Here is a 16202-nt window from a genome sequence, read left to right as displayed (position 1 = left end):
CCGATTATTGACAGTCTGGAAATAAAATTTCCAAACTGATCCCACCATCACCAGCCCAGTGCCCCCTGGGACCCCAGGCACCCCCGCCCCTCCTCAGAGCCACAGAGCCTGACCTCAGGCATGTGACTCACCAGAAACGCAGGTGTCTGGATTTCAGACTTGTCTGTCCTCACTTCCTGAGGGAGCCCAAACTCACACGCTCCTTCATTACTGGCCCACTCGCACGTGAGCTCTGGTGCTTGCTCTGTTCTCTCGCCTCCTTAGCCCGGGGCCACTGTGCCTCCCTGGAGGGGACTTGGCCCCTGAGCCCTGGGTGCCCACCACAGCACTTCCCACCTCCTGTGCCCGCACCTCTGCCTCCACTTGCACGACACTCTGTCCGTTGTCTGTCCCTGCCAGGGACTGTTGGGGCCCCAGAACCCCACGGGTCCTGACACAGAAGATGCCCAGTAAGGTGTTTCGTAAATGACTCGGAAGGCAGGGTTTTTGCTGACGGGACCTCAGGCCCACCTTTCCGCAAGTTTCCTTCATGTGTGGCCATGCTCTGCAGGCACCACGCTTTTCGTGGCATCTGGCTTATGAACAGAATTAGAATCCTAATTCTGGTAAAAATGAGAACACAGGCATCTCCTAACACAACAGGCCCGCTGCGACACCTCCACGGGAATTCACGGCATCCTCCCAACCGTGCTGGAGCTAGTGTCCAGGGAGACCTCTTCTTCCTCACGGCAGCCTCTGGGATCATTCACGATGGCAAGTCCAACACATTTTTGTTTGGTGAAAATTCAAAGGCTAACACCGTGTAGCTGAGGCACAGGAGGTCCACACTGCTCATCAGGCTGAGGCCGGAGCCATCCTTGACCTCAGGTCCCACATTTGTTCAAGCTGAAGCAGCAAACAAATCCTTCTTCTGCCCTCAGGTGAGCCAGGGGTCATGACCGAGCAAATCAAGAGGCAGCAGAACCACTCAGATGAGACGCTTGTTCACACTGACCGACATCTTACTGCGTGGTGTCTGAGAGGCTCAGCACAGTGAAAAGTGCCCACTTAAAAAAGGCCCCCTGCAGTCTCAGGATGTAAAAACAGAGACTCCACTCTTCTGCTGATACTCTGGGTAGAATTTGGCCCGTGTCACCAAAACAGAGCCATTTTACAAGAAATGGCAAGAGGTAGGCTCTTCAGGGCAAGAGGTAGGGTCAAGAATGAACGACCAAAGAGTGATTGGGCCTCTAGCTCCAGGCCTCGCCGCTCATACTGAAGCCTCACAAAGCACCCACGGCTCAGACTTGTCCATCTCCTTCTGTGACCCCGTGTGGTGGCCAGTGGCACGGGAGCAGAGGGGTGGCTGGTCATTTTTGTTGGGGAGGTCTGGAGTCTGTATTTCGAGATGGTGTGGATGCTATGCCTGACAGAACACCCACCAGGCTCTTCCAAGAGTCTTCAGCAGGTGGCTGAACAGAGAGCAGTGAGCAGGACGGTGACTTCAGGGCTATTGCAGAAGGGGAATCCAGCCTGGCCTTCCACCGGTGTCTCCACACGGATCAAATCTGCCCCGATCAGTGCCCGCCGTGCAGCCCAGGGGGCCAGGCTTTGAGAGTCTTGAGGAACTCAGAGCTGCCTGTCCAGACTCCACAATATGTGGTCACCGAGCAGAGTGGATTGTCTTCTCGGAGCACCTGAGGCGCCTGGGGCCAGCAGGAGGCTGACTTGTTTCCTCCACCGCCACTGAGCCCCCGACCGCTGTTCATCGCTCCTGTGAGCCTGGCACCCTCCCTCTTCTCCCTTCCTTCTTCCACTCCTCCGTCTTGTCTCGCCAGACTCACTTCCCACTACTTGCCTGTCCCTTGTCGTGTCTGACAGAAGACTTGAGTAGGAGCCACGGGCACCACTGCCTTCTCACCAGGGACACTGCTTACAGCACATGGCTCCGTGTCCTCGTGGGCTCCTTTGCCTGGAGCCCATCCTCCCTCCCACCTCCAGCCCATCTCGCGGGTGCTGGAAGCTGAGCGAAGCCTGGCATACAAGTGAAGAGACCACCAGGTCCCACAGGAGTCTTGTGGGAGGGCCCAATAAATCACACCCCCTTTCTGGCCCGAGTACTGACCCAATTAGGAAATGACTGACAATAAGTAGTGGGGGGCCAATATACTTATTGCTGGTGCGAATGTTGGAGAACATGGGGTAAGTATTCTGGAATGAGCCCTAGAATCACGCGGGCCATCCTGCCCAGCAGCCCTGGGCTCTACATGACTTAGGCCTAGAGGAGCTGAGCAGACCATGTGCTCTCTAGAGCCTGGCTTCCCCCCAAGTGGAGGACACAAAAAGGGCAACTCACGCTTACCCAACGCTGACAGCCAAACTCATCAGGTAAATAAGGGGGCATGAGGAAAGGGGGAGAAAGGCAGGAGTTTGTAGCATTGCCTCTCTAAAACTATGGCCTGTGCCACTGTCCGGGCCTGTCAGTGAGTAAAGGCAGCAAAGGTCAGGCCTCCACCCAAGCAAGAACAATGCACATAATCTCTCCACGTTCCATGGCCAAGGCTTCCGTCCCACAATAAAGGTTTGCAGAGAAGGAGGAAGGCAGGCCTGATATGCAGCCTTCATCAGCAGCCACCACATTTCATCTTGAAAGGACCCAAGTTCCAGTGTCCTGGGATCTAAGACAAAGCTTAAAAGAACAAAACGGTGGGGCACCTGGGTGGCTCAGTCAGTTCAGCGTCCAACTCAGGTCATAATCCTGCAGACCGTGAGTTTGAGCTGTGCATCGGGCTCTGGGTGACAGTGCAGAGCCCACTTTGGATCCTTTGTCCCCCTCTTGCTGCTCCTCCCCCACCTGCACTGTCTTTCAAAAATAAATAAAACATTACAAAAAAAAAAAAAAAGGACAAAATGGTAGAAACAGAGACAAGATGAGAAAACCTTAGCTTCCTTCTCATGTCCAGAAAAATGGCCCAACTCAAGGAACTGATGGGCACCTGGAGGGGAGGCCTTGTCCTGCCCCTAACGGAAGGCTGAAAGGGCAGGGGCACGGAGGGCAGACCTTGCAGAGTTCAGTTCAGAAGAATCGCAATACCTGGAAAATGAACGCTACGCCTACCATGTACCTTTCTGTCATGAACGAGCTTCTAAACATTGACAAGATTGCATCGGTCATCAAAACATCAGTTACCATTAAACTCACCCAGCTTTTTAATTTCGTGTGTTCGCTCATCTCTTGTCAGCGGAACATAATTCATCTTCCGGCCACTTTCCCCGTAGCCCAGAAGAAAACCCCGTGATCTGCGTGGACTCTTGGCTCCCGACAGGCGTGGTGCCTTCCACGCAACGGAGAGCCGGTCGTCTGAGGATCGGACACGCACACGCAAGGGCTTGTTTGGCACTTCCTTTTCTTAAAGAGGACATGACACAGAAATTATTAAACAGTACACCCCTCAGACTTAACCATTGAGTATGTCAAGTCAGTCCAAAGTCTGGCAGCTGTGCTCGAAACCTCCATGTTCGCTAACGCATCCAAGGAGGAACGTATTTCCCCCACGGGTATCGACACTCCACTCACATGTTCCTCCCTGCATTTCGGACCGAGAGGTCTCGAGAACTTCAAGTGGAAACATACCACTGTGGGGCTGCCAGACAGAAATCTTGGATGTTTTACAACGTCCTTTTTCACCTATTTTGAGTTCTCAAGGCCAAAACTATATATTCTCCGGTGAGAGCTAAAGGTCAGTGTAAAAACAGGAAATGCAATTCGGTACTATTTCTAACTGTCCTCCAGGAAGCTCTCCTCTCTAAGGCTGAAAAGACAGCCTTTCCTTGTCTTTACGGTTAAACCCCTAAGAGGTAAATACTAACTGGCTTCTGCTTTTTATTGTAATTTCTCTTTCATGGCTGCCTTGCCCCGCCAGGTAAACCCCACTGCTCACCCCAGTCTCCGCTCTTTCCTTCTCGTGACGTCAATGCCTAGAAATCCTCTTGCTAAATGCCGATCTCCAGAAACGCTCTGACTGTTCACTTTTTTCAAAGCAATGCATTCTGGTGGCCAGTACTTAGTGTTTCGAGTCTTGTTTTTGCATCAGTTAAGAGCCAAGTTTGGGAACAAGGGTGAGGGGCCCTGGGGAGACCACACCGCCTGTTTCTGACAGTGGGCCACATTCTAGCCCTGCATCAGGATACGGTTAGGCTAATATGTGTCTCTTTGGTTATAGAGGCCAGGTCTTCCCAGGTATTGTTCTTCAACCTACATCAGCCCATTAGTAATTCTGACTAGTGTTTTAGACATTCTTACCTAAGCAAAGACATAGAAACAGAATCTAATGTCACGAGTTAGTGTGAGTTTCAATAACACAAATAGACACTAGAGATGGTTATTCTAGTGGATAGAATAACCATTCTAGTGGATGGTTATTCTATTCTAGTGGAGCCAGACACATGGCTCCAATGTCTTAAATGTAATCAAAAGGGATATTCTTTTGTACACTAGCTGGAGTTACCTACTCAGTTACTGGGCACCTGCATTCCTGAAGACTACTTAGAGAATATCATGCTATGGTAAAATAAATATTTTGCCCAATATCAAAGTAGTAATTTTTTTTTATTTGAGAGAGAGAGCATGCGTGCAAGCAGGGGAGGGGCAGAGGGAGGGGGGAAAGAGGGAGAGAGAGAGAGAGAGAGAGAGAGAGAGAGAGAGAGAGAGAGAATCTCAAACAGGTTCCATGTTCAGCATGGAGGCTGACGCAGGGCTCGATCCCTGAGATCACGACCTGAGCCAAAATCAAGAGTTGGATGCTCAACCACCTGAGCCACCCAGGTGCTCCTCAAAGTAGTAACTATTAAGATTTTTTGTTTTTAGCCCAATAGTGTAGTCAAGGGACTAACTTTATGGAACTTGCAGCTGGTATCGAATAACTTTTCCTGGGGTTATACCAAACTGATCTCCGTTTTGTTCCAAGTTAAGAGGTAGGCTCTCAATTTCAAGGACTAGCCTCTATAAAAATTAAGGACCACCAAATGATATGGAAAGACAAATATATTCATTTAAGTAGTTCAAAAGAAAATAATTTGCCAAAACTGTTCAGTACTAATACTCATTAATGGCACAGCATTGATTAACGGTACGAGTTCCTATATTAATCCTATGATTTGTTATTCTTAAGAGTTCCCAGTGGGGATCTCTTACTTCATACCCATAACAATGTGATGTCCCATGTTTCTAGAAAGATCCAGGTTGCCAAAACTTATTAAGTGTTTGGGTTATCCACAGATGACGGTGTCACAGAGGTGGACATGAATTTCTTCAACAGCATGGGTCACTGGCAAACAGACCTTGTGTGGGGCTACAGTGAAAAGATTTTTTTTTTTTAAATACTGAGGAAAATGTCTTATAAAACAACACATATAAAAGTAAAATCTGAATAAGGAACAGCATGTTCAGTCTCATTTATCAACAATGACGTTTTGGTTTGTTTTTTAAAGTTAGCAGATCTTGGGGGGACATTCATCAGAACAAAATACATAACCAAGCTTAATTTCTCAGGAATAGTGTTCATGTCATTTTCAGATTTGTGCAAAGTGATGAAATAGACTTTACAGGAGCCATAAGCATGGGCATAGAAGTCAAGAAAGAAAATTTTACAGGAAGCAAAACCCTTTGCTTCATTCTGTCTTTACATCTTCTAAGTCATTTTTACCCGTGGGCCTCTAATGCAAACTGTCACCACACACACGAAATTCCATTTTAACAGAAGATCCTCTCATGAGTTAATGACACAGACTCTCTGAGGGTGAGCCACCTGAGGTTGGGGTTTGATTTCACAGGATGCCCAGCATTGGGCAGGGGTTGGTACTACATTTTTAAAAAGTGTAAAAGGTGAAAATGATCTCTGCCAACAACATATGTTTATTTGACTTTTATAAAAAGTTCATACCTCTTCAAGGGCGCCTCTCAGTGATGTGGGGTTGAAAATGACTCTTGATCAAGCTGCCACAGGCCATTTGCACCGCTTGTTTTTTGGGTGGAAATGACAGGGTCACCACCCAACCATGGCTGTCACAGTCTGTTTCTCGAGGAGCGGCAGTAAACAGGACAGATGTCCATGGTGCTGTTATCAATTTGACTGTTCTCAGTGTTACTCACCCACCCCGAGCTCTTGGTCTAAAGCCCTCTGCGGCCTACAGTGATGCTCCTACCACTGCAGAAAGCAACACGTCAGCACGGGAGTTCTGGGATGACGTCCAGCAAAATGGGAAAATGTACTGAAAACACACACATGGGTCTTACAGGAGTCAGCTAAAAAATAAATTATTGGACAGAGATGGTTGTTCCCTGCCCTGGAGCTCTGCTCCAGGCCTGGGACACTTCCAGCTGTGTCCCGCGTGCTACGGTGGAAAGTGTTCCCAGAGGGTGCACTGTCACTGCTGGGCCTTGGGGAACGTGGCGGGTCTCTGCTCCAGACAAATAACCCCCGACACTCAACAGTAAAATACTGACAAAACAGTAACAAGGAAAAGTGACAGAGTCCCTGAGGAGGAGGAAGGGGTAAGTTTCCAAGGACAAAGAGTTCAGTCTCAGACGGCACAAGTTTGTTGCCTGAGGTGCCTGTGGCTCTGTCTTGACCCACGCGAGGCCCACTAACTATCCACCACACTGCCCAGTGGCAAAGACAGTGGCTGCCCCCTCAGATCGTATGGGCTTTCACCCCCGGCTCTGACCTGCTGTCCAACCTCTCCACACCAGGGCTGGGGAAGGAGGCTGAGCCTGCTGTACAAGGAACTCAGGGGAAAACAGGGAACGGGGCTGAGGCTAGCCCCAACCACCAACCACAGGGCTGAGGCCATCCCCAACCACCAACCACACTGCCTACTGTATACAGACCTTCACAGTTTATCCCAAGCCCTCACATGGTTTATTTTAATTGTCCTTACAAGAGCTTCCAAGTAAGTAGGACAGACATCATAATCCCTGAGAGAAAACTGATGTTCAAAGAGATGAAGTCACTGACCCAAGGCCGCACAGCTACCGAGTGCCCAGTGGAGACCCGAATTCCACCACTGCGGGCCGAGTTCCAATCTTGTCTAACTAGACACCTCCCCTTTACGTTCTCCCCTCACCCCATATGCCACCTCGGCAACCACCTAACCTCGTCTGCCAATGAACGAATGTTAAACAAGCTTCAGAACTGAACAGGCCGTCTTCAGGGTACGAGTATAATGCCTCGTACAGTGGGCACTAAGAGTGTGTGTGTGGGCACGCGCACGTGTGTGTGTGCGTGTACGTGGGCGTGCGTGTGTTTCAATGGACCAGACAGTATACCCAGCAGGTAACAAACAAACAAGAGAAGGCCTCTCACCAAAGACTGCCCTGAGAACTGTTCCCACACCACATGGACGTTCCAGACTCTGAAAACCACAGAGTAAGGTGAAAATGCCCCCCTCAACACAGCCCTCCATTTTTCTAATCTTGGTTTTAGAAACGCCAGCTATAATTTTTTTTTCAGGTATTTTGAAAATTTCTTTAATATGCTGGGTCCTTCACACCATCAAACATCTTTCATAGATCTTTTATAGATCATCTGGTAACTCTCTTTTAAGCTGATGCACACATTAAAAAAAAAAAAAACTATCCATATGGTTCACATTTACTTGCAATGAAACTATTGCGGTGTCTTCTCTAAGCTGTATGTGATAGCTTCACAGAAGCCCTGTGAAATTTTTCTAATAAATCTCTGTAAGTCTTTTATCTTGAAAACAGGAAGTCACAATTGCCACAGGTAATCCCGTTCACATTGACCAGTGCAGAGTGTATTTTAACCTTGGCGGGACACAATCCCTCCCTTGCTCCTGGTACAACCTAACCAGGTAGATCTTACTCAGAACTGGTCAATAACAGAAGACCTGTGGCGATCAATTACACACCATCTACCTGGCAGGTCAACTGGGGACAACAATTACCATCTGGATTATAGCAGACCTCAGAAAGTCAAACAGGATTAGGACATCGCTCCTGACCTGTACTGCCAGCCACACCAATTGGCAAATATTCTGAAATTACACGGACTCAGAATCTGCTCTTGATGCAAAGAAAAAAACTTAAAAAACCAACGTGATGCTCTGCCCATCTACAATTCGAAGCTAGTTAAACATGGTTGCTTCTGAATTGGGTTTCCACAGACTCTAAAGTCAGGGTTTGAATCTGAGTCTGATACTCACTGGCTGTGTGACTTTGAGAATATTCACTGAAGCTCCATTTCCTCCTCTGTAAAGTAGTATATAGCATGTTGAATTTTGTAATATTAATCCACAAAAAGCATTTAAAACTGTTCCTGGCATATATTAAGCACACATTCATTGCTAGCTGTGTGTGCAGTTGTGATAAAAATGAAATTCCTCGTTTACCAGACTCACTGGATGGGTGGGCCACACTCGCGCTACACAGCTCACCATGATGCCTTGCACACGGGGGGCACCACGAAAATGCGCTGCAAAGAACCAGACAAAAGCAAAAGATGCCCTATTGCCAAAGACTCTTTACGTTGAAAACCTTCTCAAATGAGAGGTGGTCTAATCCAGACCCCTTTTTGCACCATGAACTAAAAGCATCTAACAATTATCAAGTCCCTCCTCTTCGCTGGCCTAAAAGAGTCCGTGGCCACTGCTGTCCAGGGACCACTTTCCTCAGCCTGGCCTCAGCTACCAGGACATTCGCATTTTCCGCAGAGTGTGAGGTATCACTCGGTGCGCAGCTCTGAGGACCAGGTTTAAGTGGTCTCTTCCACTGACCAACTTGACACCCCACTTCCCTGACCTCCAGGCCTCACAAAGATAAAGGTAAATGGCCCTTATCCCCATTCCCACGGCCTCGCAGGGCAGGCCTGTGTGCTCACTCGTCCTCTGCCCCAGGCAGCTTCCCCACCATCCCCAAACATCAGACCCCCGAGGCCAGCGGGGGCACCGGTCCGTCCAGCGAGAAGAGGTCCAGCCTGTGAGGCTAGAGTAGTGGCCCCCACACGGCAGTGTGGGGCGGAATCACCTGGAAGGCTTGTGGAAACACTCCCCAGCCCCCACCCCCATCAGGGCCAGAGAGTCCAAAGCTTACGTGCACATTTGATGAATAAACATGATAAGGACGAGACAGGATGGGAAAAGGGGAGAAAACGTGCATTAGAGGGGTGTGAAGATGAACCGCGGACAGCCAGAACAGAGACAGGACATGGGCTTTGCTGTCCCCACTCGGAGTATGGATTCCCTGTCGCTAACATAGGTCCAGGCCAGCACTGACTGACATCTGCCAAGATAGGTCTGCAAGCACCTCTGTCTGCCAAGGCTCCTTCCTGAGTGAGCTCTGACACGTAATCTCCTGAGACACCTCTGCATATTTCACAAAATTCTCCTTCCACACACCCACATTTGCAGTCCTTCCTCTGAAGTCCTTTTAACGCCATGTTTTCGTTTCCAATAAACATCCTCAGTGATTTGACTACTAAGCTTTTGTGTGATAGGCCAAATATTTTTATTTGACAGTTTATTACTAACAACGACAGTGAGAAAATATTTTTAACAAGAAAGAATTACTTAACCAGAAAAAGACTGTCTTATTTCTTTATTTTGGAATAGTGTCTGTCACCGTGTCACCAACCTTCGTAAGATAATTGGATCCCTACCAGGCAGAAGGCATTTGACAAACATCCTCACAATAATCCAATAGCGGCCCATTTACAAAGAAAGCGGGGCTCAGAATGGTTAAGGGGGGATTCAAAGCCAGACAGCAGGGGCACTAAGCTGGGCTGGAACCCTGGTCTGTGGGATCTGTAGCTCTGATTCTCTCCACTTCGTTCTTGTTCAGAAGTTCCCGGTGGTTATAGAGTCGGTATCACCAGCGGCCAGCATGGCAGCTGCCCTGGGAGAAGGTCCCCTTGGTGCCTCACAGACACCTCAGGTGAAGGATCTGGTCTGCAGCTCCAGTAATCACTGCCCGTGACTTCCACACCACGAGGACACCCACTTACGGAAAATGTCAGCGTAGACCCCAAGGACCCGGCTGCTCTTAAGAGAAGTTGGTTCATCTGTCCCATCAGGATACACTCATCACACGGTTCCCCTGACATTTATACATTTCAGCACTCCAGGGAAGACCGTATGATGAAGAGCCCAGGACCTGGGCAGCACCACCGATGGCCTGGCCGCCTGACTCATCCGGGGAAGCAGTCAGAACACGAAGGAGAGAATTTTTGCAAGTTAGACACATCTCTCCATCCTTCAGAGACACTAGAGCGGTGGCCCTAAGCCCACACCTGGAGGCACACCTGGAGCCCACACCTGCCTTTTCAGGGCTTGGGAGAAGACAGAAGATCTTCAAAGAAAGAAAGAGAAAAAGAAAGAAAAACAACCTTGATCTCCCCCAAGCTAATCAATGTCAATTACTAACATTGTGATGGATCATGAACCCTAAAGAGCCTTTATAAAACATCTCACACTAACTTTTAAATCAACCAACCTAAGTGTCTTCCATCAAGCTTTCTCTTGCCCCCTGGACCTGTCCAGGTCTTCACAAACTCTTCTCTCCTGCTCCCTGGGATGATGCAGTGATGTCCAGGCTGTCACCAGATGACAAGCCTCAGGGCATCCTTCTCGGCATGGCGTGGAGAAAGGACGGTGTGGTCAGAACCCCACAGGCTGTGTGAGGCAGCCAGCACTGGTGCCCTAAAATAGGGCACTCGGAATTCAGGAGGGATGGTCCCAGAAACAAAGCAAATACTTTCCACCATCCTGGGACCACTCAGTTGTGGCCATTTTGTTTTGTTTGGCTGTTCGTTTCACGTTATCACTTAGCATAGCTCCTCAAACTTTTCACCAGAGTTTACTTAACAGCAAAAGCAGATGGCACAATCCCAGAAGCCAGGAGCAAGGCAATTTATGCAGACTTTATCTCAAAATTGCACGTCAATTCTGCAGACTACTCTTTAATATTTTGGTGTTTGTTTTACACTAGAAAGTAACGTTTTGAATGACTGATCATCAAGAAAGCACTTCCTGTGGACATGGCTGGTGAATCCCATACCTTCATGGACTTCCAGGTTCCAAGAACCCCAGGTTTAGAAGCCCCAAGAACCACTAGTGCGTCAGCAGCTTCAGCATGTTATCCAACGTGTCAAACGGTGGCTGACTTTGACCTCGGTGGTGCAAAGAATATCGGTGAAAAGTACTTTATGCCACCGATTTCACCCCACAGGACCAGGGCTACAAAATGCCAGGTCACCCTGAGATGGCGGCCAGTGCCACATGAGTGACACCTGCACAAGTTGGTCATGAAGCCCGGCCACCGGCACAAGAATTAAGAGGTTCAGCAACCACCTGCATGGACACATTCCTCAGTTCTTACAGATCCTAAGCCTTTCGAGGGGCATCTCTCCCCACACTAAGCTGACCATCTTACTGTGTAGGCAGAGCAAGGGTCTGCTTCCTACTCACAGCAGTAGCTCCTGTATAAGCCTTGAAGAACACCAGCCGCCGATGTCCTCAGCCACCTGCGACAGGAGCCTGGGGGGAGCCCACCCCTGGCCCAGCCCCACGGACACAGTGTGAGGGGATCCAGGGAGCTTCTCCAGCTGTGGAGGCCTCCTCCATCCATGATGGGCAGTCGCAGTCACTGAAAGCGTCTGCTCTAGATCCCTCTAGGGGTATCGTCATTTCCAGAGGCACTTCCTGAGGACCCACGAGGGCCACAGAAAAGCAAAAGGGGGAACGGTCCTTTTCTGACCTCCTCAACGGCTGAAATGCAGACCTCTGGCATTTCTTCACCCCGCGGCGTAACACGGAGACTATGGAGGCCGAGACGAAGGACTGGGAAATATTCTGAGGAAAATCATGTCCCAGTTCAAAGGTTTGTTTGGTTCAGTTGTTTTAGTCTTAAAGCTCGTCTACATCGCTCTCATTCGGGAGTAGACAACTAAGTAATGCACTCGTTCCCTGGAAATGAAGACCATGTTTTTGTTGAGTGGCTACTGAAGAATTCAACTTCTTACTGTGACCCAACATGCCCTTTGCAAATGGAAGACCCAGTTACGATATTTGAATAGGCTGAAAAGCTAAAAGAGAAAAGGGCTTTCTTTCAGGACTAAGATCTGCATTTGCAGGGATCCTGCCTTATGAGCACATCCCTCTTTGGTGACCTCACAGGGGCCACGCCCTCCCTCTCTTCCACTCAGACATCAAAAGAAAAGGCCACGGTGGATATGAAGTCAGAGAGCGGCACCTGGCCCCCAGGACGCTGACCTTGTCAGAAGCATTGGGTTTAGTAATGACTGCAGGACATGAAGGCAGGGAGAGCAGCCCCTCACTCAAGGCCACTCACGTGGGGACAGCTCATCTCTCCAGCTTTCGGCCCTGCCCTGTCTGCTCGGAGCAGCCACTCATCGGCTCTGAAGGGAGCACCCAGCCCACCCCGAGCAAACAGCCTCACTCCTGGCCACTGGCTTCCTAGCAACTCATGGAAGGGAAAATCTGTGAGCACATATCCTTTTCATCAATACGGGGGAAACGCCACAGAAAGCTGGTTGAAGCCCTGGTGTCAGAGAAGGCCGTCGGCAATGGCTCCTGACTCCCTTCCAGGGGAAACCTGTGGGGGCTGGAACCCCCGAGGGCTTGGCTCTGACCCAAGCACATCCGGCCACGTGAGAAGTCACACAGCTCCGCACACAAGCCTCCACGCCCTACTTTCTCATTACTGAAGAACGGGCCTGAAGGTTAGGGAAGTCTCCCCCCTAATGTGACAGGCGACTTGGAAGCAGTCACTCTGATAAAGAGCTGGGAGCCCCCAAGAGGAAGGCACCTGTCTCCGGGCAGTGCCTCTGAGGGACCGAGAGGCAACCCCACAGCAGAGGGACTGTGCACCCACCTCGTCTCACAGACCAGCCGCCTCAAGGAATCCCAATCCACAGACACAGTCAATATCATTCCAAGAAACAGAAGGCAAGAATTAGGATCTCTGATTAACGACCACACCGCTCTGTGGCCGACACACCGGCCGGCCCAGGACCACCCCAGCGTCCGAGGCTGAACCAGGCAGAGGTGACCCTGGCCTCCTGACAGGGCGCTGTGTGATGTGGAAGCTCTCGTCACTGCTCATCTCCTATACCAGGGCACAGCCCCCCAGTGGAAGCAGCCTCCAAGTGCATTTCTGCTTAAAAAACATTTATGGAGCACCTACTGTGTGCCCCAGGCCCTGGAGATAAACAGATGAGTAAATTGGGGCGCCTGGGTGGCTCAGTCGATTAAAGCATCCGACTTCAGCTCAGGTCATGATCTCATGGTTTGTGAGTTCGAGCCTCACATCTAGCTCTGTGCTGACAGCTCAGAGCCTGGAGTCTGCTTTGGATTCTGTGTCTCCCTCTCACTCTCCCTCTGCCCCTCCCCCACTCACTCTCTGTCTCTCTCTGTGTCTCTCTCTGTCTTTCAAAAATAAATAAACATAAAAAAAAATGAGTAAATCAAAGGACCCGGCCCTTGAGGAGCTCACCACCCGGGCTGTGAACCAGAAACTGATTTTTGCCCTGCAAACCGTACTTAGTAACAACTGATGATGGCATGAGAAAGCTCCCGAGGAAATAATGCCACAGACATTATTAAACCCCCGTTGGCCGGGACGTTAATCGAAACTAGCTTGCGAAAAGACCAACTGATCGCAATTAATTAAAAATTTCTGGACTGCAGTCTACTCTAAGTCTGGCACAGAGCAGCCCCATGGTCTGGCTCCAGCATTACTTGATGGATAATCAGATAATCAGCACTGTGTGTGATTTGCCCACGGGTGGGTTGTGCCGGCACCTTTTACCCAGAGTGACACGGACGCGTGTCTTCTGGCCCACGTGGCAGGATTCCTGCCATCACACACAGAGAAGGGAAGGGCAGCACAGACGGGGGGGGGGCGGGGGCCATTGGGGGAGGCACTTTCAGTGGATCCCTGGAGACAATTCTTTCTTCTGTGCACTTTTGTGTCCTTGGGCACGCACTCAACACCCAGACACTCCAAGTCAGTGTTTCTCCCTTTGCTAATAGGATTTTTGACTTTGTTGACCTAAAACAGCCAAAGTAGGGTGGAGAGAAAGGCTCGGAGCCATTTCTCAGTAATAAAAATGATTCCCAATCACTTGCTAAGCTTAAAATCATCCATGAAAAGTGGTGAATCAATCCACTTAGTGTCCAAAATTCACGAAATTTCAAAGCTGAAAGGAACCGTAGAATGAAACCTAGAACCTGAGACAGTTCTTAGAAAGGAGCCTAACAACTTCTTGTCGAGTGCAGCATGTTACAGCTGAGGAATCTGGATCTGGGAATGTCCTGGGCAGCCCGGGCAGCCGTGCACAGGGCAGAGACACTGGCTTGATGGGGACAGCGGCTTGAAGTCAACAGGTCAGGAAACAGCCCATCGCCACACATCAGGGTTAGAGTTTCCTCGCTCGAATTCAGTCACATTTAAATAAATTGGCATGAAAATACACCTGAAGGTCAGTGCTCATTTTGATGAGCTACTGATAGAAAAGGGCAGAATTCGTATTTCTAGATTATGAAATACTCATTTCTCATATGCCTATAGGTATTGCCTATGAAAAGAAATGCCAGGGCAGGAAGACGCCAAACTGTGGGGCGCATGGCTTCCTGATTCATCATTTCCATGTCAAATAATTGGACACCTGTTCAACAGCAGGTATCAGCTGTTTGAGGCAGGCACTGAGGGGAGCGTCGGGGCTGCCATGATGGATGCGAACCCAGGCCTGCCCTCTGGCTTGACCACGCGTGCAAAGCAGCTTCACGTGCATGAAGTCAGCCTTGAAGAGACGTGGAGACTGCAGCTTTCCTCAGAGCCGAGAGGAGGGAAGGGAGATGAGAGTTTGGAGGTCACAGGAAATAACAGGAGGGGTGTCACGCTGATGGCCTTTATTTCCCAGGGAAGCAGGGCTAAAAGCGAGAGGAGAACGGGCAGAGGGAGGAGCCTGAGCAAAGTGGCAACATTCTGGCCCAACCCATGGAAGAAAGGAAGGAACTGGATTTAGGGCACATAGAACAACAGCCAAGCAGCGCTGAGGACCCGCGTGGAGTTGGCTAACCAGCCGTAAGGAGTGACAATGGTGCAGATCAGCTCAACTCTCTGCTTCTCCCACGAGGCTCAACAATGCACATGCAGGAGGGATGGGGGGGGGGGGTGGTGGTGTGGGGACTAGCAGGCCACTGAGGCTGTCCCTCTGTCAGGGGGCCGGCCGTGCTGACATGAGTGGGACCAGGATAAGACGAGAAGTGAGCCAGGAGACGGCTCTGGACTGTGGAAATGGGACGTGTCTCTGGACCCAAAGCCTGAGTAGGTCTGAAAGCGAGCTCAGGACAGCGAGGCAGTTGAGGAGGCGAGATGACTGTGGAGAGGAGCAGCTTTACCACAGGTGGTAGGTGGCAGCAGCTGGAAAGCATGAGGTGAAGCTGTCACATGGGCCACTGTCATGGAGGATGCCAGTGTGGACAGGCCATTATGAGCCTAGCGCCAACATGCTATTTGTATTTGGGAGCAAACTGGAGGTCAGGTACCAAGCCAGTGTTGGTTGAGAATGGCCACAGAGAACTGTGGGCTCAAGTCTGAGCTATAAGTTAATTGTCTACAAAATGAGCAAGCTTCAGGAACTAAAATATGATATAACAAAATATGAGGCACAAATCTGACTTTTCCCTCCATATTATGTCTAGTTTGGGCCCCATAGCTTAAGGGCGGCATGACGATTTTTAGAAAACCATCACCTTATTAAAAATACACATGATCCGGGGCGCCTGGGTGGCTCAGTGGGTTGAGCATCTATCTGACTCTTGACTTTGGCTCAGGTCACGATCTCAAGATTCCTGAGTTCATGCCCCACTGTCAGCACAGAGCTGGCTTGGGATTCTCTCTCTCTCCCTCTCTCTCTGCCCCTCCACTGCTCTCTTCTCTCTCTCTCTCAAAATAAAGAAATAAACTTAAAAAAAATACATATGATCTTACTGAGAACTAAAATTTTCCAGATGAAGAGCCTGGTGAAGGCAGGTTGACCTGCGCGCCCAGTCGCTGGGCTGGTTGGAATCAGAGTTGGGTCATGGTCCTGTCCCGACCCCAGTGTCTGGCTTTGCACAGACCATATGACCCCACATCCAGTCAACAGCGGGGGAAAAAAAGCTAAAACAGCTTCAGAAAAGAA

The 16202-nt window shown here is 49.8% G+C and overlaps 1 protein-coding gene across 1 annotated transcript in view; it reads right to left on the bottom strand.

The window, feature by feature from the left end:
- The window catches only part of FNDC1 (fibronectin type III domain containing 1), a 108190-nt gene that overhangs the window by 57580 nt on the left and 34408 nt on the right, over positions 1–16202 (bottom strand). Inside the window, exon 5 of the mRNA XM_023254545.2 lies at positions 3182–3388. Coding sequence (XP_023110313.2) covers positions 3182–3388 — 207 coding nt within the window. The remainder of the gene's footprint in view (positions 1–3181; positions 3389–16202) is intronic.

The sequence above is a fragment of the Felis catus genome, chromosome B2 (assembly GCF_018350175.1).
Source record: "Felis catus isolate Fca126 chromosome B2, F.catus_Fca126_mat1.0, whole genome shotgun sequence".
Classification (NCBI taxonomy): Eukaryota; Metazoa; Chordata; class Mammalia; order Carnivora; family Felidae; genus Felis; species Felis catus.
This window is presented reverse-complemented; position numbering and strand designations above follow the sequence as displayed.